Genomic DNA, 23,504 nt, shown 5'->3' with positions numbered 1-23,504 from the left:
TGCTGCCGGTGTGTTTTTAAACTTGGAGGGTTTGTTTTTTCTTCTCTCTTATAGGCCTATGTATTTGTGTATGAGAAACAGTGTCTCAGATGAAGAAAAAAAATCAGGACAGGTCTGACTATAACGTAGCCTAATCAATCAATGTCGGAAAAGCGGAATGTTTGAAAAATAGTAAAGTGCCCCTACTCCGACAATGAAAAAAATAATCTCGGAATAGTGGGACGCTTGAAAAATAAAATTAGAAGTCAATGTCGAAATAGCGGCATGTCGGAATAGCAGCATGTAACCACATATGGTGACCACGCGGTTTTGTATTAGTGTCCGCATGTTTAGTGATTATTGATATTCACAGGAGCGTCTGAGTGGTCAGCGTCGAGAACTTGACGTGCTAGCAACAGTAACTAGGGAGGGCAGGGATTTCTGAAAAATGTCCGGTTTTCCTGTCCACACGTGAAGCTGAAACCGGAGTTTTCGAAAAAGTTCACCCTGGACTCCGGTTACAAAAAACTCCGGTTTCAGGAGCCCACAACTGCGGTTACGTGTGGACGAAAGGCCAAAAGGTGTAGAGAAACACACGGTTTCAAAAATACCCGCGTTCGTATGGACGGGGCCTGAAAGCTATCAATTGCGTCTAATGAGCAGAGCTTAGAGTGCGTGACATCATCATTAGAGTGAGGGAGACCAAAAAAACATTCTAGAATTTTTCTCGCTAAACTGTCAGCACGGCCACAAATTAAACTCTAGACACATGATTTTCTCCACTTTTGTAGCCACACTTGTCTTCTTGCTAAAAATCTCGTCAAAAACGCAAAGACACTTAGAGAATAATTTAAAATATTTTTTAAATGCATCCAGGGAGCTCTCTGCTCCCATTCACACCAGTTCATTTTTTTCACAGCAGCAGTAGAAGGAGCTCAACTTTGAAACTTGCTGTTAAGTGTTTTTAAATTCGTTTTAATTCACCAAAAAATAGTCACAGGTCACAAAAAAGTCCTCTTCTTACTTGGTGTGGCTAATTTCTGCACTTTCCTTACTTTGTTTTTAAGCAGAAGCCAGTGATCCTCTTATTAAAGGTTTTCTTTTGCCCCTCATATGCTGACTGTGACTGTAGCCAAGTGGTTAGATCACTGGGCTGAAGACCCAAAGGTCACTGATTCAAATCTTGCCTCAACAACTATTATAGTGAATTATTTTCCCAGTCGTCCTCTGTTGACTTCTGATAACTTGCTTCATGTTGAAACTGCTGCTCTCAGCCTGAAATTCACAGAAATTTTCAATGCAAGTCACTCATGAGTTTAGCTTAACTCTCAAGCTTTCTTGGTGTTGACACAGTGTGTTTCCAACTGGTGCAGCTTTGGGCTCGTTAACTTCAGAGTGAGACCGAGTGCAGCTCATCAACAGACAACAGTCTTTGCAACTGTGTGTACACTGTGGCCTAGAGGCAGAGTGAAGGTCTACTGACCATGAGGTTCTGGGTTTGATTCCTACCTTGGTCATACATTTATATGGTGATCACTGCTTGCACTATTTGCTAATGCTTTCAGCATTCACACGCATCTCCTTCAGGAAATGCTACTTTATCTAGTTTATATTGATATACAGTACATGGTATTAACATGAAAGACATATGCCTACATTATCCATTTGAATGTGTCTATGTTCTTGATTATGAACTAAACAGCATTTTTATCTAACTAATTGTCATGTCAGAAAATACCATCATTCATCTTTTTGATTTAGTTGTTTACAAATGAAATATGAGCTGTATCACATCAAATAATCAAACATGATGGATTTTTCAGAAAGGTGTAATGAGTTCAAAGTCAGGGGCCCCAGTATTGCTTAATGTGCATTTGTCATTGAAACAAACAATAATTGACAATATTTATTTTAAATATCACATAGTAACATCACGTCTGTACATTTGCTTCAGCATTAATACATCTGATAATTTTGGCCGGAGAGAACAACCTCTTCAGATGTTTAGAGATTTCTTTCATTTTCAGTCCATACATTATTGGATTAAACAGAGGATGATATATCACTATTTGCAAAGTCATTATTAAACGTACAGTTTTTGGAAAATCCGATTCCAGCCGAACTGTGATAACATCAAATGCAGTCAAACAGGAGAAGTTGATTAAAACCAGCAGGTGAGGTAAACAGGTCTGTGCAGCTTTCTTCCTCACTTCTCTGCTGCTTCTATAGGAGATGACCAGTATCCTGGTGTATGTGAACAGGATGAAGAGGACAGGCAGAACTACAACATTCAGCACAATCATCATATCGTATATAATTAGTGCACTCGAAACAACACACTGCAGTTTATAAACAGCGTTGTTACAGAAAACTCCTTTCAGAGTGAAACTGCAGAGTTTTTCATTCGCACTGAGTCCGGTCGACACAGTGACCTGAGAAACCGGCATGAGCCAGGCTAAGATCAGGAAGAAAGTCACTGTGGTTCTTCTCATGATAACTGGATATTGCAGAGGTTTACATATAGACACATACCTATCATAGGCCATGGCTGACAACAGTAAGAACTCTGAGCCACCTAAAGAGTAAAATATATGAAACTGAAAGAGACAAGCTGAATAAGATATGACCTGTTTTTCAGACAAAAAGTCAATCAGCAGCTTTGGGTAGATGACGGTGCTCAGAAAAACAGAGTTCAGTAACAAAGCTGCGATGAAAATGTACATGGGCTCATGCAGGTTCTGGTGAGTCCATATAAGGTACACAATGGTGGAATTACTGCAAATTATAAGAATATATACTGTAAAGATAATCACAAAATATACATATCTGTATCTGTCCACTTCCACATATCCCCCAAGAGTAACATAAGTCACATTAAATTCATCATCCATTAATTGACCTTATTGATAGAAGAGGCAGATAATACAACAGGGAAATTAAAGTATCAATAACAGAAGGTATCAGCCTGTACAATGTAGCCACATGTAACCTGAGAGTATTTTCATTCACAGTTACCTGACCCCTCGGAGCATGTTCATCTCCAGTTTTCACACTGAGGAGGTTGAGTATGAGTACGGACTTTTATCAGATTGCTTTACCCCTCATGGCTCGAGCTGTCAACACATGGACAGCCTCATGGAACTCTGGGGGTTTTGCAAAGAGTGGAAAAGAGAGAGAGACCAAGAGGAGGATGTTTAAAACTTGTATAATGTGTCAGGAGACCAAAAGGTCAGCACTGGCAAATGTGGCCTTTGATTATTCAGTAAAAAGTAAGGTTCAATTCTCACTGTGTAAAGTGCATCAATATATTAGCCTATACATGTAATGTAAGTTTTTCATTTATATTCCTGTGACACATAATTTTTTCCCCCCCTAGTGTTTCTTTAAACGAGGAGTTTCTTTTTTGGTTCTAAAAGTCTAGTTATAAGAGTCTCATATTAATGTGAATGAATCTACGTTACTCACACTTGTTAATGGGTCCATTTTCGATAAATATATAGTTTTGTCTTTATAGTTATGTTGTTATTATTATTTAGTAGTTTGAACCGCCACCTTACCCCTCCTTGAACCGCCACCTTGCCGTGGTGGAGGGGTTTGAGCACCCGAATGATCCTGGGAGCTATGTTGTCCGGGGCTTAATGCCCCTGGTAGGGTCTCTCAAGGCAAACAGGACCTAGGTGACGGGTCAGACTAAGAGCGGTTCCAAAACCCCTCATGAGTGACAAAATATCAAGGACGTTCACGTCGCCCGGATCGGCGTCACCGGGGCCCCACCAGGGCCCCACCCTGGAGCCAGGCCTGGGGTTGGGGCTCGCAGGCGAGCGCCTGGTGGCCGGGTCTGATTCCTACCTTGGTCATACATTTATATGGTGATCACTGCTTGCACTATTTGCTAATTCTGCAATAGTTCAGCTGCTTTCAGCATTCACACGCATCTCCTTCAGGAAATGCTACTTTATCTAGTTTATATTGATATACAGTACATGGTATTAACATGAAAGACATATGCCTACATTATCCATTTGAATGTGTCTATGTTCTTGATTATGAACTAAACAGCATTTTTATCTAACTAATTGTCATGTCAGAAAATACCATCATTCATCTTTTTGATTTAGTTGTTTACAAATGAAATATGAGCTGTATCACATCAAATAATCAAACATGATGGATTTTTCAGAAAGGTGTAATGAGTTCAAAGTCAGGGGCCCCAGTATTGCTTAATGTGCATTTGTCATTGAAACAAACAATAATTGACAATATTTATTTTAAATATCACATAGTAACATCACGTCTGTACATTTGCTTCAGCATTAATACATCTGATAATTTTGGCCGGAGAGAACAACCTCTTCAGATGTTTAGAGATTTCTTTCATTTTCAGTCCATACATTATTGGATTAAACAGAGGATGATATATCACTATTTGCAAAGTCATTATTAAACGTACAGTTTTTGGAAAATCCGATTCCAGCCGAACTGTGATAACATCAAATGCAGTCAAACAGGAGAAGTTGATTAAAACCAGCAGGTGAGGTAAACAGGTCTGTGCAGCTTTCTTCCTCACTTCTCTGCTGCTTCTATAGGAGATGACCAGTATCCTGGTGTATGTGAACAGGATGAAGAGGACAGGCAGAACTACAACATTCAGCACAATCATCATATCGTATATAATTAGTGCACTCGAAACAACACACTGCAGTTTATAAACAGCGTTGTTACAGAAAACTCCTTTCAGAGTGAAACTGCAGAGTTTTTCATTCGCACTGAGTCCGGTCGACACAGTGACCTGAGAAACCGGCATGAGCCAGGCTAAGATCAGGAAGAAAGTCACTGTGGTTCTTCTCATGATAACTGGATATTGCAGAGGTTTACATATAGACACATACCTATCATAGGCCATGGCTGACAACAGTAAGAACTCTGAGCCACCTAAAGAGTAAAATATATGAAACTGAAAGAGACAAGCTGAATAAGATATGACCTGTTTTTCAGACAAAAAGTCAATCAGCAGCTTTGGGTAGATGACGGTGCTCAGAAAAACAGAGTTCAGTAACAAAGCTGCGATGAAAATGTACATGGGCTCATGCAGGTTCTGGTGAGTCCATATAAGGTACACAATGGTGGAATTACTGCAAATTATAAGAATATATACTGTAAAGATAATCACAAAATATACATATCTGTATCTGTCCACTTCCACATATCCCCCAAGAGTAACATAAGTCACATTAAATTCATCATCCATTAATTGACCTTATTGATAGAAGAGGCAGATAATACAACAGGGAAATTAAAGTATCAATAACAGAAGGTATCAGCCTGTACAATGTAGCCACATGTAACCTGAGAGTATTTTCATTCACAGTTACCTGACCCCTCGGAGCATGTTCATCTCCAGTTTTCACACTGAGGAGGTTGAGTATGAGTACGGACTTTTATCAGATTGCTTTACCCCTCATGGCTCGAGCTGTCAACACATGGACAGCCTCATGGAACTCTGGGGGTTTTGCAAAGAGTGGAAAAGAGAGAGAGACCAAGAGGAGGATGTTTAAAACTTGTATAATGTGTCAGGAGACCAAAAGGTCAGCACTGGCAAATGTGGCCTTTGATTATTCAGTAAAAAGTAAGGTTCAATTCTCACTGTGTAAAGTGCATCAATATATTAGCCTATACATGTAATGTAAGTTTTTCATTTATATTCCTGTGACACATAATTTTTTCCCCCCCTAGTGTTTCTTTAAACGAGGAGTTTCTTTTTTGGTTCTAAAAGTCTATTTATAAGAGTCTCATATTAATGTGGATGAATCTACGTTACTCACACTTGTTAATGGGTCCATTTTCGATAAATATATATTTTTGTCTTTATAGTTATGTTGTTATTATTATTTAGTAGTTTGAACCGCCACCTTACCCCTCCTTGAACCGCCACCTTGCCGTGGTGGAGGGGTTTGAGCACCCGAATGATCCTGGGAGCTATGTTGTCCGGGGCTTAATGCCCCTGGTAGGGTCTCTCAAGGCAAACAGGACCTAGGTGACGGGTCAGACTAAGAGCGGTTCCAAAACCCCTCATGAGTGACAAAATATCAAGGACGTTCACGTCGCCCGGATCGGCGTCACCGGGGCCCCACCAGGGCCCCACCCTGGAGCCAGGCCTGGGGTTGGGGCTCGCAGGCGAGCGCCTGGTGGCCGGGTCTCCGCCCACGGGACCCGGCCGGGCCCAGCCCGAAGGAGCGACGTGGGCCCGCCTTCCAGTAGGCCCACCACCCGCAGGAAGGACCATGAGGGGCCGGTGCCGTGTGTTTTGGGTGGCAGCCGTGGGCGGGGGCCCCGGCGACCCAATCCCCGGACAACGACTCTGGCTTTAGGGACATGGAATGTCACCTCGCTGGGGGGGAAAGAGCCTGAGCTCGTGCGGGAGGCTGAGAGGTATCGACTAGAGATAGTCGGGCTCACCTCCACGCACAGCCTGGGCTCTGGAACCCAACTCCTTGAGAGAGGCTGGACTCTCTTCCACTCTGGAGTTGCCCATGGTGAGAGGCGGCGAGCTGGTGTGAGCTTGCTCATAGCCCCCCAGCTCAGCCGCCATGTGTTGGAGTTCTCCCCACTGAACGAGAGGGTCGTTTCCCTGCGCCTTCGGGTCGGGGATAGGTCTCTCACTGTTGTCTCGGCCTACGGGCCGAACGGCAGTGCAGAGTACCTATGGAGGTTATTTTCTATCATAAATCAAGAGCATATTATGTTGATTTGAGAGCATTACTTTTTGATTTGACGTTCAGAAAACTCTGCTCTCATATTCAAATTTACTCTGCTCGCGCTCAAACTATGTGCTCGATGTTTAAACCTGTGCTCTCGGATTCAAAGTTGCCCTGCTCGTGCTCAAACTTTGCTTTCGCATTCAAGTTTGCCCTGCTCGTGCTCAAACTGTGTGCTCGCACTTGGTCACAGCTGCCTGCGCAGAGTGTTTCCTCTTGCGCGGAGGAAAGTCCTGCTCTCGGATCTCTGCTCTGCTCACGGAGTTTCTGTCAACTGTCAACCAATAGAAGACCGGCTACTGTTGACCAATCAGATCATCCCTACTTCTATGCTTCTTTGTGGGTGCGTTCACTGTAATTCAAGGAGCGTCACATACGGGCGGGCACTCTTTCTACCGGGTTTATCTATTTCCGCCCCACAGGCTGTTAAATGTGGCGGCTCCCTTTATGTTTTGACAACTTTTGGAATAAAATATCAGTTAATTAATACACGAGCGCCCGTGCTTTTCATTACAATAGGTAGATATAAACATAAACTAGCAGTAGTAGCGGATGGGTGCCTTATGTATGTTTTTTTTTTTTTTATCCACGTTCATCGGTATATATGTTTTATAGTCTAAATGCCAAGAGTCACTTGTAAGTGCTGTGATGGTACAGTGGTTAAGGCAGATGACAGTAGCTCTTTTTGTTGATCATGGGACCGCTGGTTCGAATCCCGGCCCTGCCGGCACCCTCATGTTATGCTATTTGATTTTTATGATTTTTTTTTTTTCATTGAAACGCTTAACAAGAGATGGTGGGTTACCATGCGTGATTAAAAACATGATGAAATGAAAATTAAAAAAATATGCCATGATGATAATAATTTTGGTGCGTGACACCCGGGGGTCAAAGCCAGGGGGCGCACTACTTTGGATCAGTGCTTTCCCAAGAAGAAAGAGACTGAGTGAGCGGGGAGACACTCACCATGGCCGACCGAAGTACTCAAGTAAGTTTATTGTTTCATGTTGCCAGATACCTACTATATTGTACCTCTTTCATCTTTTTACAGTCTATGCTTCCATATCGTTTCAATATAGGCTACAATTTGTAGTGTCAGGGAAGCTAATGCTAAGCCTAATGTGGCCATGCATAAATCAGCCTCGCTTTCAAAACACACACTTGCGTTGCGATCAGTGAAATGTATAATATCTACAACACAATTAAAAATGACAGTTGATGTTGCTCTTTTATGAATAAAGCTTCATGTTTAAAAGTAGCGCAAGAGCTGTCAGAAATTAAAAGCTGCATCCTCTTGTCATATTTGCAGCAACACTGTTGCTTCAGGCTAATTTTTATCCAATGATTGAGTGACTGTGGGACCCACGTGCTGTTGTTTACAACGTTGATCCGCTTGTGAAAAAATGCAAACAGCACCAAGTAAAAAAAAAAAAAAGTCCGCACCAAAGCAAGTGAACTATTGGACTTTCAGATATTCAATAATATTTTATTGATCAGCTGGCCTCTGATGACCAGAAAAACGCCCAATACAGGTCTCTGATTTATGGTCAAAATGACCTGAGCTCCGGTGGGTCAGACACATTTTACACCGGCTTTTAGACACCCATCACATCATATTGAAGGGGTCAGTGAGATATTTAGACCATTACTACGATGTGAAGGTAACGATGAGAAAGGAGAGTAGCCAGGTAGCAACAGGTCAGCTGTGGCTGGCTGCATCGCTGGCGGCGGCGGCGGCTGCTACTGTTCACACGTTACGGTCTAAACACGGACAGTCCTCCTAAAGTAAGGGGCTGCGTTATGTCTAAAGTTGTTGTATTCTGCTGATATTAGAACAGCCGAGGACGGCACATGTCCTCCCAGCCTTCCTAGACTTATCTAGAGAAGAGAAAAAGTCCACTTTTTGGCGCTTCCATTCAAACGGCCGCTTCGCACACAGAGCCCAGAGCTGACTGACTGGGAGCTGACACCGCAGTAATGACGGATGTTCGACTAACGATTATGTCGCCCAATTGGTCTATATTGAAACGATATGGAAGCATAGACTGTAAAAAGATGAAAGAGGTACAATATAGTAGGTATCTGGCAACATGAAACAATAAACTTACTTGAGTACTTCGGTCGGCCATGGTGACTGTCTCCCCGCTCACTCTCTTTCTTCTTGGGAAAGCACTGATCCAAAGTAGTGCGCCCCCTGGCTTTGACCCCCGGGTGTCACGCACCAAAATTATTATCATCATGGCATATTTTTTTAATTTTCATTTCATCATGTTTTTAATCACGCATGGTAACCCACTATCTCTTGTTAAGCGTTTCAATAAAAAAAAAAAAATCATAAAAATCAAATAGCATAACATGAGGGTGCCGGCAGGGCCGGGATTCGAACCAGCGGTCCCATGATCAACAAAAAGAGCTACTGTCATCTGCCTTAACCACTGTACCATCACAGCACTTACAAGTGACTCTTGGCATTTAGACTATAAAACATATATACCGATGAACGTGGATAAAAAAAAAAAACATACATAAGGCACCCATCCGCTACTACTGCTAGTTTATGTTTATATAGCTACCTATTGTAATGAAAAGCACGGGCGCTCGTGTATTAATTAACTGATATTTTATTCCAAAAGTTGTCAAAACATAAAGGGAGCCGCCACATTTAACAGCCTGTGGGGCGGAAATAGATAAACCCGGTAGAAAGAGTGCCCGCCCGTATGTGACGCTCCTTGAATTACAGTGAACGCACCCACAAAGAAGCATAGAAGTAGGGATGATCTGATTGGTCAACAGTAGCCGGTCTTCTATTGGTTGACAGTTGACAGAAACTCCGTGAGCAGAGCAGAGATCCGAGAGCAGGACTTTCCTCCGCGCAAGAGGAAACACTCTGCGCAGGCAGCTGTGACCAAGTGCGAGCACACAGTTTGAGCACGAGCAGGGCAAACTTGAATGCGAAAGCAAAGTTTGAGCACGAGCAGGGCAACTTTGAATCCGAGAGCACAGGTTTAAACATCGAGCACATAGTTTGAGCGCGAGCAAAGTAAATTTGAATATGAGAGCAGAGTTTTCTGAACGTCAAATCAAAAAGTAATGCTCTCAAATCAACATAATATGCTCTTGATTTATGATAGAAAATAACCTCCATAAGTACCCGGCCTTCCTGGAGGCCCTGGGAGGGGTGCTGGAAAGTGCTCCAACCGGGGACTCCATCGTTCTGCTGGGGGACTTCAACGCTCACGTGGGCAGCGACAGTGTTACCTGGAGAGGTGTGATTGGGAGGAACGGCCTCCCCGATCTGAACCCGAGCGGTGTTTTGTTATTGGACTTCTGTGCTAGCCACAGTTTGTCCATAACGAACACCATGTTCAGGCATAAGGGTGTCCATCAGTGCACGTGGCACCAGGACACCCTAGGCCGGAGGTCAATGATCGACTTTGTAGTCGTGTCATCTGATCTCCGGCCGTATGTCTTGGACACTCGGGTGAAGAGAGGGGCTGAGCTGTCAACTGATCACCACCTGGTGGTGAGTTGGATCCGCTGGCAGGGGAGGAAGCTGGTCAGACCTGGAAGACCCAAGCGTATCGTGAGGGTCTGCTGGGAACGTCTGGCAGAATCCCCTGTCAGGGAGGTCTTCAACTCCCACCTCCGGGAGAGCTTTGACCGGATTCCGAGGGAGGCCGGAGACATTGAGTCTGAATGGACCATGTTCTCCACTTCCATTGTTGACGCGGCCGTCCGGAGCTGTGGCCGTAAGGTCTCCGGTGCTTGTCGTGGCGGTAATCCCCGAACCCGGTGGTGGACACCAGAAGTAAGGGATGCCGTCAAGCTGAAGAAGGAGTCCTACCGAGCCTGGCTAGCTCGGGGGACTCCCGAGGCAGCTGACGGGTACCGGCAGGCCAAGCGGACGGCAGCCCGGGCGGTCGCGGGAGCAAAAACTCGGGTCTGGGAAAAGTTCGGGGAGGCCATGGAGGAGGACTACCGGTCGGCCTCGAGGAAATTCTGGCAAACCATCCGACGCCTCAGGGGGGGGAAGCAGTGCTCCGCCAACACTGTTTACAGTGGAGGAGGGGAGCTGTTGACCTCGACTGGGGATATCGTCGGACGGTGGAAGGAATACTTCGAGGATCTCCTCAATCCCACTGACACGCCTTCCGTCGAGGAAGCAGAGGCTGAGGATTCAGAGGTTGATTCATTCATCACCCAAGCTGAAGTCACTGAGGTAGTCCGGAAGCTCCTCAGTGGCAAGGCACCGGGGGTGGATGAGATCCGCCCTGAGTACCTCAAGTCTCTGGATGTTGCGGGGCTGTCGTGGCTGACACGCCTCTGCAGCATCGCGTGGCAGTCGGGGACAGTGCCTCTGGACTGGCAGACCGGGGTGGTGGTCCCTCTCTTCAAAAAGGGGGACCGGAGGGTGTGTTCCAACTACCGGGGGATCACACTCCTCAGCCTCCCGGGGAAAGTCTATTCCAGGGTGCTGGAGAGGAGAATTCGGCCGATAGTCGAACCTCGGATTCAGGAGGAACAATGCGGTTTTCGTCCTGGCCGTGGAACGCTGGACCAGCTCTACACCCTCCGCAGGGTGCTCGAGGGTGCATGGGAGTTTGCCCAACCAGTCCACATGTGTTTTGTGGACTTGGAGAAGGCTTTCGACCGTGTCCCACGTGGCATCCTGTGGGAGGTGCTCCGAGAGTATGGGGTCGGAGGCCCTCTGCTGAGGGCTGTACGGTCCCTGTATGACCGGAGCAGGAGCTTGGTTCGCATTGCCGGCAGTAAGTCAGACCTGTTCCCGGTGCGTGTTGGACTCCGGCAGGGCTGCCCTTTGTCACCGGTTCTGTTCATTATTTATATGGACAGAATTTCAGGGCGCAGCCAAGGGCCAGAGGGGGTACGGTTCGGGAGCCACTTGATTTCATCTCTGCTTTTTGCAGATGATGTGGTCTTGTTGGCTCCCTCGAGCCAGGACCTTCAGCATGCACTGGGGCGGTTTGCAGCCGAGTGTGAAGCAGCTGGGATGAGAATCAGCACCTCTAAGTCCGAGGCCATGGTTCTCGACCAGAAAAAGGTGGCTTGCACCCTCCAGGTCGGGGGAGAGTTCCTGCCTCAGGTGGAGGAGTTTAAGTATCTTGGGGTCTTGTTCACGAGTGAGGGGAGAACGGAGCGCGAGATCGACAGGCGGATCGGTGCGGCGGCCGCAGTAATGCGGTCATTGTATCGGTCCGTCGTGGTGAAGAAGGAGCTGAGCCGAAAGGCAAAGCTCTCGATTTACCGGTCGATCTACGTTCCCACCCTCACCTATGGTCATGAACTCTGGGTCATGACCGAAAGAACGGGATCCCGGATACAAGCGGCCGAAATGAGTTTCCTCCGCAGGGTGGCGGGGCGCTCCCTTAGAGATAGGGTGAGGAGCTCTGTCACCCGGGAGGAGCTCGGAGTAGAGCCGCTGCTCCTCCACATCGAGAGGAGCCAGCTGAGGTGGCTCGGGCACCTGTATAGGATGCCCCCTGGACGCCTCCCTCGTGAGGTGTTCCGGGCATGTCCCACCGGGAGGAGGCCCCGAGGAAGACCCAGAACACGCTGGAGTGACTACGTGGTCATATTTGCACTTACATGCACGGTCAAAGAGGTCATTGGACCAAATATTACTGTGGTTTTAAAAGGAGATTTTTCCCTTAAATTCTTATCTTTAAGGGTTATCCCCTTAAAGTCAAGAATTTAAGCTCAGAGTGAGCTGCCCACAGTCGCCATCTTGGCAATGTTTGACTCCCAACTTATCCAAATATGGCAAAAGTTCACGCTAAGTTTGCAGTGACCATGTGCTCACCCAGTTGTCAGTCAAAGAGGCCCCACCCCCAGTCCTCCACACCTTTAGTGGTTAAAGCAGAAGTAAGTGGTCCGGTCGTTTTCGCTAATGCTGCGTTCCAGGCAGGCTTTTGAAATCGTAAATTACAGCTTCAAGTCACAACTTACGACTTTGTAGCGTTCCAGGCAACCCACTCGTGTTTTTCGGTGAAAGTCACTATAACGGCCACTCGTAACTTCCGACCGGTGAACTCGTACCAGATCGAACTGGTACCACTTCACGGTCGGAAAAATACGAGTTTCCTTGAACGCACCATAACAGTCCTCGTCCCTACGTCGCCACATTCACGGCGTCCCTTGGCTGCACACACAGCCCTGCATGCCGTTCTCTCTCCTCATTGGATAAAAACTGTAGGATACGATAAATGTTTTCTCCTCGACTCAGAGCAGAGCAGAGTGACTGAGAGACCCGTGTTTCAGACCAAACACTCTATGTAAGTGATTGCTGTCGGAAGATATAACTATTTAAGACTTATATTAACACAAATATATCACTTACTTCTGCTTTAATAAAGTGTTAACAGGTGAGTTCAATACTAGGGATGAACAGTAGGGATGTCTGATATTGGAAATTTGCCGATATCCGATACGCCGATGTTGTCCAGCACCTTAATTTCTGATTTCTGATAATAACCGATACCAATATGCGGACGAAACCATCACCCACTGCATACGTTGCGCGTTGCACACACTAATTGACTTGAATGGGGGTGCATTGCTACAACGTGCGCGATGGCGATGATCGGAGGAGATTGGGGAGCGATGCACAAACAGCCAATCATCTGACTCATTGAAACAGCCTATCATATCACATATATCACTACAAGTGACAGGCGAACAGCCAATCATTTAACAACTGTGTATTTTGGTTGCGGTTGTTGTTTTTGTTTACAACAGAACAGCTGTAGTCAGAACACATGGACTATTATCGGTCGGCCAATATTATCGAACATCTCTAATAAACAGGAAGTGAAACATGTTTATTTCTATGGTAAAGTTAAAGAACATTTTAACATGGGAGTCTATGGAGACTGACTCACTGTTGGAGACTCACTCTAGTGGTCAGGAGAGGAACTGCAACATCTGGTTCTTCAGTATTTTCAGCCGTGGAGTTTGGTGCTCTGTTAGACACTAAGGTCGGGTTCACACCTAAAGGGCCGTTATCTGATTCCAACCAACCGAGGATGATACGTTGTTAGGTTCACAAAGGCCGAACTCAAATGGCCCAAAAACTATAGTCATGTAGCCACAAATGCCTTCTTTCCTTTCCTTCCTTCTTTTTGTGGACAATATATAATTGACTCAGAACAGGTCGGGTCAGGGCTTCAGCCGCAGTTTTAATTTTCAGGCCCATTGATACCATAGATTTGGTTTTCTGGGGTTCTGACCAATGAGAGAACAGTTGGTTCGCGTATGCCATTTGTTTACAACTTTGAACAGCTTGGGACTGTTACCATGTAAAGGTAAAGGTACTTTATTAGTCACATATACAGCTAGTACAGTGAAATTCTTTCTCTGCATTTAACCCATCCCTGAGGAGCAGTGGGCAGCTCCAGACTCCAGACTCCAACTCCAGATTATGAGCCAGTGCCTTTGGTCAGGGGCACTGACTGGAGGATTAACCTAGCCGACATGTTTTTAGTGGTGGGGGAAACCGAAGCACCCGGAGGAAACCTACGCAGACACGGGGAGAACATGCAAACTCCACACAGAAAGGCCCTGGGCGGCCCGGGATTCGAACCCAGGACCTTCTTGCTGTGAGGCAACAGTGCTAACCACTGTGCCACCGTGCCTCCCATGTGAACACAAACGACCCAAAAGAAAAATGCAACAATTCGGTCAGTTGAGCTACTAAATCGGAACAAAGCAAAGAAGCCACAGGTCTGAATACACCCTAAATTAACAACAGACAGGAAGTGGAATGTCACCATGGATTAAATGAGTAACACCGTGGGTACAACCACAGACTGATTCTCTTTAAACTTTATTTGTTTACATTTAGGAACACTTAGTATCCTGTTTGCAGTATAGTCATGGATGTACACAAACTGAGGAAAACTCAAAAACCTGATGATTCTCAGGCAAGTTCACTTCCTCTCCCATTGGTTTACTGTGTAACAGTAACAGAAACGGGTGGTTTTGGTAAGGGAGTTGATTATATGGGTATACTGTAATAATGTCTGTAATAATGATCATATTATATAATATATATATTATTATATAATGATCATATTTGATGCACAATGCAGACTTCCATTGTCTACTCATATGAATGAAATTACTGAACATAAATTCAATGAGACAAACAGCTTTTTAATGAAACCTGTCCACAGAATTACATTATACTGGATTTTTACAAAACTGCTAAAAATTATTTCTTAATGTGTAGTCATCATACACATTTTTTACATTTTGATGAAATGTTTCTTTTTTAAAACGCTGAGACATCTAATTTTTCAGTCAAAATAACTGATTAATGGTTTTCTCTGTTGATATATTAGTTCACTTTGTCTTGACAGAACAGCCTCTTGATGTGTTTAGAGATTTCTTTCATTTTCAGTCCGTATATGATCGGATTAAACAGAGGATGATACAAAATCACCTGTAAAGTCATTATTAAACGAGCAGTTTTGGGAAAATCTGATTCCAGTTTAACCACAGTGACATCATATGTAACCAAACAAGAGAAGTTGATCAGAACCAGCAGGTGAGGTAAACAGGTCTGTGCAGCTTTCTTCTTGACCTCACCACAGCTTCTGTAGGTTATTATGAATATCTTTGTGTAGGTGAAACATATGAAAACCACAGGGAATATGGTCACATTCAACAAAACGATCACACCGTACACAGACATGGCTCTTGAACTCACACAGTGAAGTTTGTAAATTGAGTTGTTACAGAAAATGCCTCTCAAATTAAAGTTACAGAGTTTGGCCTTGGCACTGAGTGCAACAGGCACTGCAATCTGACAAGCTGGTAAAATCCAAGCTAAACCCATGAAAACCCTCACTGTGCTTTTTCTCATGATGATGGGATATTGTAGAGGTTTACATATGGAAACATACCTGTCATAGGCCATGGCTGCCAACAGTAAGAACTCTGCACCATTTAAGGAATAATATACAAAGCACTGAAAGAGACAAGCTGAATAGGATATGACTTGTTTATCAGATAAAACGTCAATGAAAAGCTTTGGGTAGATATTTGTACTGTAAAGAATGGAGTTCAGTAACAAAGCTGCAATGAATATGTACATGGGCTCATGGAGGGTTTGATGAGTCCATATAAGGAATATGATAGTTGAATTACTGAGGATTATTAGAAAATATACTGAAGACATGATCATAAAATAAAGATATCTGTATTTGTGCAATTCTACATAACCATCAAGAGTAACAAATGTTACATTCAATTTATCATCCATTATGATCAACATACAATAAATGTTAATGTTATAAAACACAAACATGAAACAGGCACATGTCAATAAAAATGGTTCAGAAACAAGTCTTTGATGATTACATACAATGTGTATCTTAGTTTACCTTTACCTCCAGAGTTCAAACAGTGAACTGTCCAGCCCTGTGGCTTTGTTTTTATAAAACCACGTCACCATACATTGTATTTCATTAAGCTGCCCACCAGGAGCTGCCAGCATGGAAGTAACTTTGTCAGACTGTGGGGGCCGATATCCTGAAGTACCAACGGGAGGAAGGGGTGGACATGCAATATTCTAGGCTAGGGGACCAAAATCTGGGTAGGGGCCCCTCAACATGCTGATATAGTATTTTATGACCCCACATATTCTGTGGAGTTGTTGTACAAGACAATATTACAAAAATCCCAAAGAGTTTTTAAAAACAATGTTACTTTTAATCTTTAAAAGTCACCAGTTGTGAGAACAACAGACTGTAAATAAAGATGGACTTTGTTTTTGATGAGACATCACCCACCAGTTTCTGCGGCTCAGGCTGCATTCAAAACCACATGCTATACTGCTAGTACGTACCAATTTGGCCAAAATGTTGTATGCAGTATGCAAACAAAAGCTAAATCTGCAGTTTGCCAAAAATTCCCGGATGCCGTACTGATTCAGAACACTTCTCCACTATGCATCCAACCAGTCTACATCGCATACTGTATCCCACAATGCAATAGGCCCCTAACCGAAGACGGTTAAAAGTAGTATATCTCTGCCCTATATGCTAACCTTGTTATGTACCTTAATAAAATACAATTTAATTTAATGCATACTGTTCGGTTCATTGTAAAACATTTTTTTTATTTGTGTAAATGTGGTGATTTCAGTGTAGGCTACAGAGCCCTGAGGCAGCGCTGCTCTTCTGTCCAGTTCACATGTGAAGCTTCACAAACTTTATTTCAAACAAACTAATGTGACTGCCGCAATTGTTAGCTTTCATCAATGAGACCAACATTTATCTCCTAAAAAGAATTTAACGAGCCAGCAGTAAACCTCTAAAAACCTGCGGGTGAGTTAATCGGCTCGCTTTCGCCCCCGGGATGACGACGCAAGTTGACCGGACAATCAGCTCAGGAAACGGGCTGCTGCCTCTGGGACAACCCGCTGGTCCCGGTCGCTGCTCCAACAGGTGGAAGCACATTTCCAAACAAGTGTCATTTGAATAAACTGGCCCCATATTGAGGATCATTCTAAATGGTTACTTTCTCACATGAAAAAATAATTAAAACTTAATAAAGTGACATATTAACAGTGCTACAATGGGAATTAAAACATCTATCGCTGTCAGTTGAAGCGAAATGCATTCTGAGAAACTTATACACTGGTGTGAACGGCATTGGTCTGTTGGAATGGCATACTGAATCACACACTCAGTAGGCGTATGCAATACACAGCACGAATTAATGCAGTATGTAGTAGGCAGTATGGTAGTAGGTGGTTTTGAATACAGCCTCAGAGTGAGCTGCACCACAGTCACCATCTTGGCAGTGCCTGACTCCGCCCCCTGACTCCCAACTAATCCAAACAGGGACAAAGAGGAGAAGCCTGTGTGGAACTGATGTTGCAGTTTGTGGTAGATTCGCAGTGAGCAAGTACTCACGCGGCTGTCGGTCAAAGAGGACCTGCCCCCAGTCCGCCACACTTTTGGTTAAGAAAGTGTAACAGGAAATGAACAGTATAGACCAAACCAGTTTCTGTATCAGGTTGTAAACATGTTTATTTCTATGGTAAAGTTAAAAGACATTTAAAATGTGAGTCAATGGAGACTGACTCACTGTTGGAGACTCATTCTAGTGGTCAGGAGAGGAACTGCAACGTCGTGTTCTTTGGTGTTTTCAGCCCTGGAGCTTGGGGCTCAGTGTGAACAGACACTAAATTTACAACAAACACGGGGTAGAATGTCACCATGGTAATAATTATCATAGGGTGAATATATAAAATGCTGTGCTTAATGCACAATGCAAACTTCCTCTGTCTCTACTCATATGACTGACATTATTGATCATAAAATCAATATAAGACAAATAGGTTTTTCATGAAACCTGATCACTTTACACAGAATTACATTATACTGGATTTCTACAAAACGGCTGCAAAATGATTTCATGTGTAGTCATCATACACATATTTTTGAGAACGGGAAAGAGACAAGCTGAATAGGATATGACTTGTTTATCAGATAAAACGTCAATGAAAAGCTTTGGGTAGATATTTGTACTGTAAAGAATGGAGTTCAGTAACAAAGCTGCAATGAATATGTACATGGGCTCATGGAGGGTTTGATGAGTCCATATAAGGAATATGATGGTTGAATTACTTAAGATTATAAGAACATATACTGCAGACATTATCATAAAATAAAGATATCTGTATTTGTCCAATTCTACATAACCACCAAGAGTAACAAATGTTACATTCAATGTATCATCCATTAAGATAAACATACAAGAAATATTAATATTTAAAACACAAACATGAAATAGGCATAGGCTACGTCAATAAAAATGGTTCAGAAACAAGTCTTTGATAATTACATACAACATGTATCTTAGTTTACATTTACCTCCAGAGTTCAAACAGTGAACTGTCCAGCCCTGTGGCTTTGTTGTTTTTATAAGGCCACGTCACCATACATTGTTTCATTAAGCTGCCCACCAGGAGCTGAGGGCCGAAATCCTGAAGCACCAACAGGGAGAAGGGATGGACACTCAATATTCTAGGCTTAGGGGACCAAAAGCTGGGTAGAGGCCCCTCAACATGCAAGTGCTAATATAGTATTTTATGACCCCACATATTCTTTCCCCCCTCACTAACATTGTTGTATAAGACAATATTACAAAATTCACAACGAGTTTTATTCAGAAAAGAAAATTGATTTTGAGCCCACTATGGGTCTTAACATTAGTGTAATAATAACGATGTAGCCCAAACTTTGTGCAAAATTCTATTTTCAAGTAAATTCGGGATTAAAGTGGGGTAGTTTTTTGGGGGTCATTCCTATGTTCCCACAGCCCTATGTTCCCACATTTCTAACTTTTGTTGTGACTGAAAATTAGGCCCTATGTTCCCACAGCCCTTTGGTCCCACCATTGGTTGGGTTTAGGCAATGAAGAAAAGAGTTGGTTAAGTTTAGTAAAAAGACCCAGTAGAGGCTAGACAGGCCAGATAGATATAGTCCAGATAGGTAGAGAGAGTCCAGTGGGGACATAGGGCCTAATTTTGAGAAAAATCTTAGAACTGTGGGAACATAGGGCTGTGGGAACATAGGGCTGTGGGAACATAAGGCTGTGGGAACATAGGCATGGACCCGTTTTTTTCACACTGGATAATGCAGGTGCATGAGTTATGTGTCAGGTTGCTCACGGTTCATCAGCCACTGATATCAGGATCCGTCATCCGTCAATCAAACGTCTGAGAAAAACGAGGAGACTCGTCCACCACCACCGACAAAAACTCTCCTCCTCCAGATCCCTGCAGTCCATCACTTAGCCTTGTTAGCTAAGTTAGCAAGCTATAACGTAGCAAGCCTACACCAAGTGTAACGGATGTGCACTCACTCACCCATAAAAGACGTGCTAACCAACTTGCCAGGCAGTTGTCAACCTCTTGGCGAAGTGGTTAGAATCGCCGCCTGCCGTGCAGGAGACCAGGGTCCGAACCCCACCTAGGGCAGGCCGTGAAAAACACAACGCAGAGGGCCAGATATGAACATCTAGCCTTGTAAACCAGCCTCTCGCGGAAATGCATTTCATTTCATTTCTCGGGAGGGTCTGGCCTCATTCCCCCTGTAAGCATTTGGGGTGGGCGGGAGCTGGGCGGGAGTAGTAGCGTTGACAGACAACCCCATTCAGCCAATCAGCAAGTTGGTGTAGTGGCGGGTTTGCACCAGTCGGTCCCTGATTGGCCAACGTGCGGGGTCAATCACAGCGGTGACACTGATTGGCTCGGCCTTCTGAGGGTTTCAGGCCAAACGCTTACAACGGGGATGAGGCCAGACTCTCCGTCGAAATGAAATGAATTGCATTTCCGGGAGCGGCTGGTTTACGAGGCTAATGAACATCGGCTACACTCACCAACCTGTCAGTCAAAAGGCCCCACCCCCAATCCTCCACACCTTTAGTGGTTAATAAAGTGTTATAAACAGGAAGTGAAACATTTTTAATTCTACGGTAAAGTTAAAGGGACAACGAGGAGTTTCTATTTGGTTATAAAAAAGTCTCATATTAATGTGGATGAATCTATGCTACCCACACTTGTTAATGGGCCCATTTTCGATAAATATATCATTTTGTCTCTATCGTTATTAGGGCCACGGGCCATTGCACGGGCCATCGCCCGGGCACTACTGTTATTGTGTGGATTTTTTCCTACTTATTATTATTTTTCCACTTCCGGCCGACTTTCGATTCGCTACTAGTCCTGCACTCCTCTCCCACACTCTAACACACACAGGTAACTTCATGTGATTACGCACACACACACACACACACACACACACACACACACACACACACACACACACACACACACACACACACAGTTAACCTAATGTGGTTACAGCTCCTCCATATCAGTGCTTATAGAAAGATGATCATGTGTCTGATCAGCTCTGTCTTGACCTTAAGATCGTGGGTTTGATTCCCATGTTGACAGAGATGGCAAAACCGGCAGTAGTCCCGTGGGCCTTTCAAAATTTCACCAGAGGAAATTTTCTAGTTTTGTTATTATTAGTGGTGGTGGAAATGCTGGTTGAGCCGACCAGCGTTTCTTTACTTTCGGTTTCGTGGCGAGTCATGAGAATAACGCCGCCGAATCGCCGTTTATGGTGGGAACTACGACGGTATGTGATCGTCTTCCAACCTCTGACTTTAATTCTTGATGAATGAAAACATGAGTCTGTCTTGCACCGGTCAATAACCCTCATAAATGTAGTGTGAAAACTCCTCATTGTCCCTTTAAAGAACATTTTAACATGGGAGTCCATGGAGACTGACTCACTGGTGGAGACTCACTCTAGTGGTCAGGAGAGGAACTACAACGTCTAGTTCTTCAGTGTTTTCAGCCCTGTGGTTTGGTGCTCTATGTGAACAGACACTAAATTAACAACAAACAGGAAGTGGAATGTCACCATGGATTAAATGAGTCACACTGTGGGTACAACCACCATTCTCTTTAAAGGGACAACGAGGAGTTTTGGAAAAGCGAAGTGTTTTCACACTACATTTACCGTGAAATTCTTTGACCGGTGCAAGACAGACTCATGTTTTCATTCATCAAGAATTAAAGTCAGAGGTTCGAAGACGATCACATACCGTCGTAGTTCCGACCATAAAAGCGATTCGGCGGCGTTATTCTCATGACTCGCCATGAAACCTAAAGTAAAGAAACGCTGGTTGGCTCGCACAGCATTTCCACCACCTCTAATAATAACAAAATAACGATAGAGACAAAACGATATATTTATCGAAAATGGGCCCATTAACAAGTGTGGGTAGCGTAGATTCATCCACATTGACGTGAGACTTTTCTATAACCAAATAGAAACTCCTCGTTGTCTCTTAAACATTTAACGTTACATTTAGGAGAATTGAGTATCCTGAAAGAGTTTTTATCACTTTCTGTTTGCAGTATAGTCATAGATGTACACACAACTGTTACTGGATCAGTGTGAAACTGAGGTAAACTCAAAAACCTGATGATACTCTGGCAAGTTCACTTCCTGTCCCATTGAACAGAAACTGGTGGTTTTGATATGCGAGTTGAGTATGTGTTTACTGCATCATACTAATAAGTCTGTAATAATAATCATAATATGATGAATATATAGAATGCGGACATCTTAATGCACAATGCAAACTCTCTCTGTATTGATCATAAAATCAATATAAGACAAACAGCTTTTTAATGAAACCTGATCACTTTACACAGAATTACATTATACTGAATTTTTACAAAACTGTATCAAAATTATTTCTAAATAAATGTGTACTCGTCACAGACTTTAATGACATATCTTTAAAGAAAACACCCAGACATCTAATTTTTTCTGGATTATTACAGCTGAAGTAACTAATGACTGGTTTTCTCTGTTGATATATTAGTTCACTTTGTCTTGACAGAACAGCCTCTTGATGTGTTTAGAGATTTCTTTCATTTTCAGTCCGTATATGATCGGATTAAACAAAGGATGATACAAAATCACCTGTAAAGTCATTATTAAATGAGCAGTTTTGGGAAAATCTGATTCCAGTTTAACCACAGTGACATCATATGTAAACAAACAAGAAAAGCTAATCAGAACCAGCAGGTGAGGTAAACAGGTCTGTGCAGCTTTCTTTCTGACCTCACCACAGCTTCTGTAGGTAATTATGAATATCTTTGTGTAGGTGAAACATATGAAAACAAAAGGGAATATGGTCACATTCAACAAAACGATCACACCGTACACAGACATGGCTCTTGAACTCACACAGTGAAGTTTGTAAATTGAGTTGTTACAGAAAATGCCTCTCAAAGTAAAGTTACAGAGTTTGGCTTTGGCACCGAGTGCAACAGGCACTGCAATCTGACAAGCTGGTAAAATCCAAGCTAAACCCATGAAAACCCTCACTGTGCTTTTTCTCATGATGATGGGATATTGTAGAGGTTTACATATGGAAACATACCTGTCATAGGCCATGGCTGCCAACAGTAAGCACTCTGCACCATTTAAGGAATAATATACAAAGCACTGAAAGAGACAAGCTGAATAGGATATGACCTGTTTATCAGATAAAAAGTCAATTAAAAGTTTTGGGTAGATATTTGTACTGTAAAGAATGGAGTTCAGTAACAAAGCTGCAATGAATATGTACATGGGCTCATGGAGGGTTTGATGAGTCCATATAAGGAATATAATGGTTGAATTACTACAAATTATTAAAATATAAACTGAGCACATGATCACAAAGTAAAGATATCTGTATGTGTCCAGTTCTACATAACCGCCAATGGTAACAAATGTCACATTCAATTCATCATTCATTGTGATTAGCAATAAATAAATAGTACAACACACAAACAGAGGCAGGTTATGTAACAGGCGTACATGATGAAAAAATATTACGAATCAAGTCTCTGGCAATTACACACAGGATTGGATTGTTTAGTTTACAGATACCTGCATGTAATGGGTGTTCATCCAACAGTGAACCATTTAGCTCGCTAGATTATGTTTTATCAGACTGTTTCACCCTCCATGGATTTAATTAAGATCTTTATCAGAGGCCGCTAGCATGCAAACATCAAACATGAAACATGTAGGTTGCCTACACAAGCGCATCAGTGGGGGAGAATGGGTGGGTTCTCAATTTTGGCGAGTGTCCAAAGATGGAAAGAGGCCAGTTTGATTTGTTCACCAAACATATTCTGCTGGCACAAAGAATTTTCCA

General features: G+C 43.4%; 4 protein-coding genes across 4 annotated transcripts; all 4 read right to left on the bottom strand.

The window, feature by feature from the left end:
- Positions 1-1,910: 1,910 nt before the first annotated feature.
- LOC146965644 (olfactory receptor 6N2-like) lies at positions 1,911-2,870 on the bottom strand. Its single transcript, XM_085765069.1, has one exon. The coding sequence runs from the start codon at positions 2,868-2,870 to the stop codon at positions 1,911-1,913; it is 960 nt and encodes a 319-aa protein (XP_085621195.1).
- A 1,397-nt stretch (positions 2,871-4,267) lies between these two features.
- On the bottom strand, positions 4,268-5,227 carry LOC146965643 (olfactory receptor 6N2-like). The gene has a single exon (XM_085765068.1). It carries the CDS (start codon positions 5,225-5,227, stop codon positions 4,268-4,270), a length of 960 nt encoding a protein of 319 aa, XP_085621194.1.
- A 9,863-nt stretch (positions 5,228-15,090) lies between these two features.
- Positions 15,091-16,029, bottom strand: LOC146965642 (olfactory receptor 11A1-like). The gene has a single exon (XM_085764569.1). The coding sequence runs from the start codon at positions 16,027-16,029 to the stop codon at positions 15,091-15,093; it is 939 nt and encodes a 312-aa protein (XP_085620695.1).
- A 6,142-nt stretch (positions 16,030-22,171) lies between these two features.
- On the bottom strand, positions 22,172-23,098 carry LOC146965641 (olfactory receptor 11A1-like). Its single transcript, XM_085764581.1, has one exon. The coding sequence runs from the start codon at positions 23,096-23,098 to the stop codon at positions 22,172-22,174; it is 927 nt and encodes a 308-aa protein (XP_085620707.1).
- Positions 23,099-23,504: the final 406 nt, after the last annotated feature.

The sequence above is a fragment of the Trachurus japonicus genome, chromosome 21 (assembly GCF_045865225.1).
Source record: "Trachurus japonicus isolate A0001 chromosome 21, Traja_1.0".
Taxonomy (NCBI): Eukaryota; Metazoa; Chordata; class Actinopteri; order Carangiformes; family Carangidae; genus Trachurus; species Trachurus japonicus.
Note: the sequence above shows the minus strand (reverse complement) of the source record. Positions and strands in the feature narration are given on the sequence as shown.

Excerpts from the sequence above, each read along its gene's own strand:
- LOC146965644 (XM_085765069.1), bottom strand. The coding sequence starts at position 2,870 with ATGGATGATGAATTTAATGTGACTTATGTTACTCTTGGGGGATATGTG.
- LOC146965643 (XM_085765068.1), bottom strand. The coding sequence starts at position 5,227 with ATGGATGATGAATTTAATGTGACTTATGTTACTCTTGGGGGATATGTG.
- LOC146965642 (XM_085764569.1), bottom strand. The coding sequence starts at position 16,029 with ATGTTGATCATAATGGATGATAAATTGAATGTAACATTTGTTACTCTT.
- LOC146965641 (XM_085764581.1), bottom strand. The coding sequence starts at position 23,098 with ATGAATGATGAATTGAATGTGACATTTGTTACCATTGGCGGTTATGTA.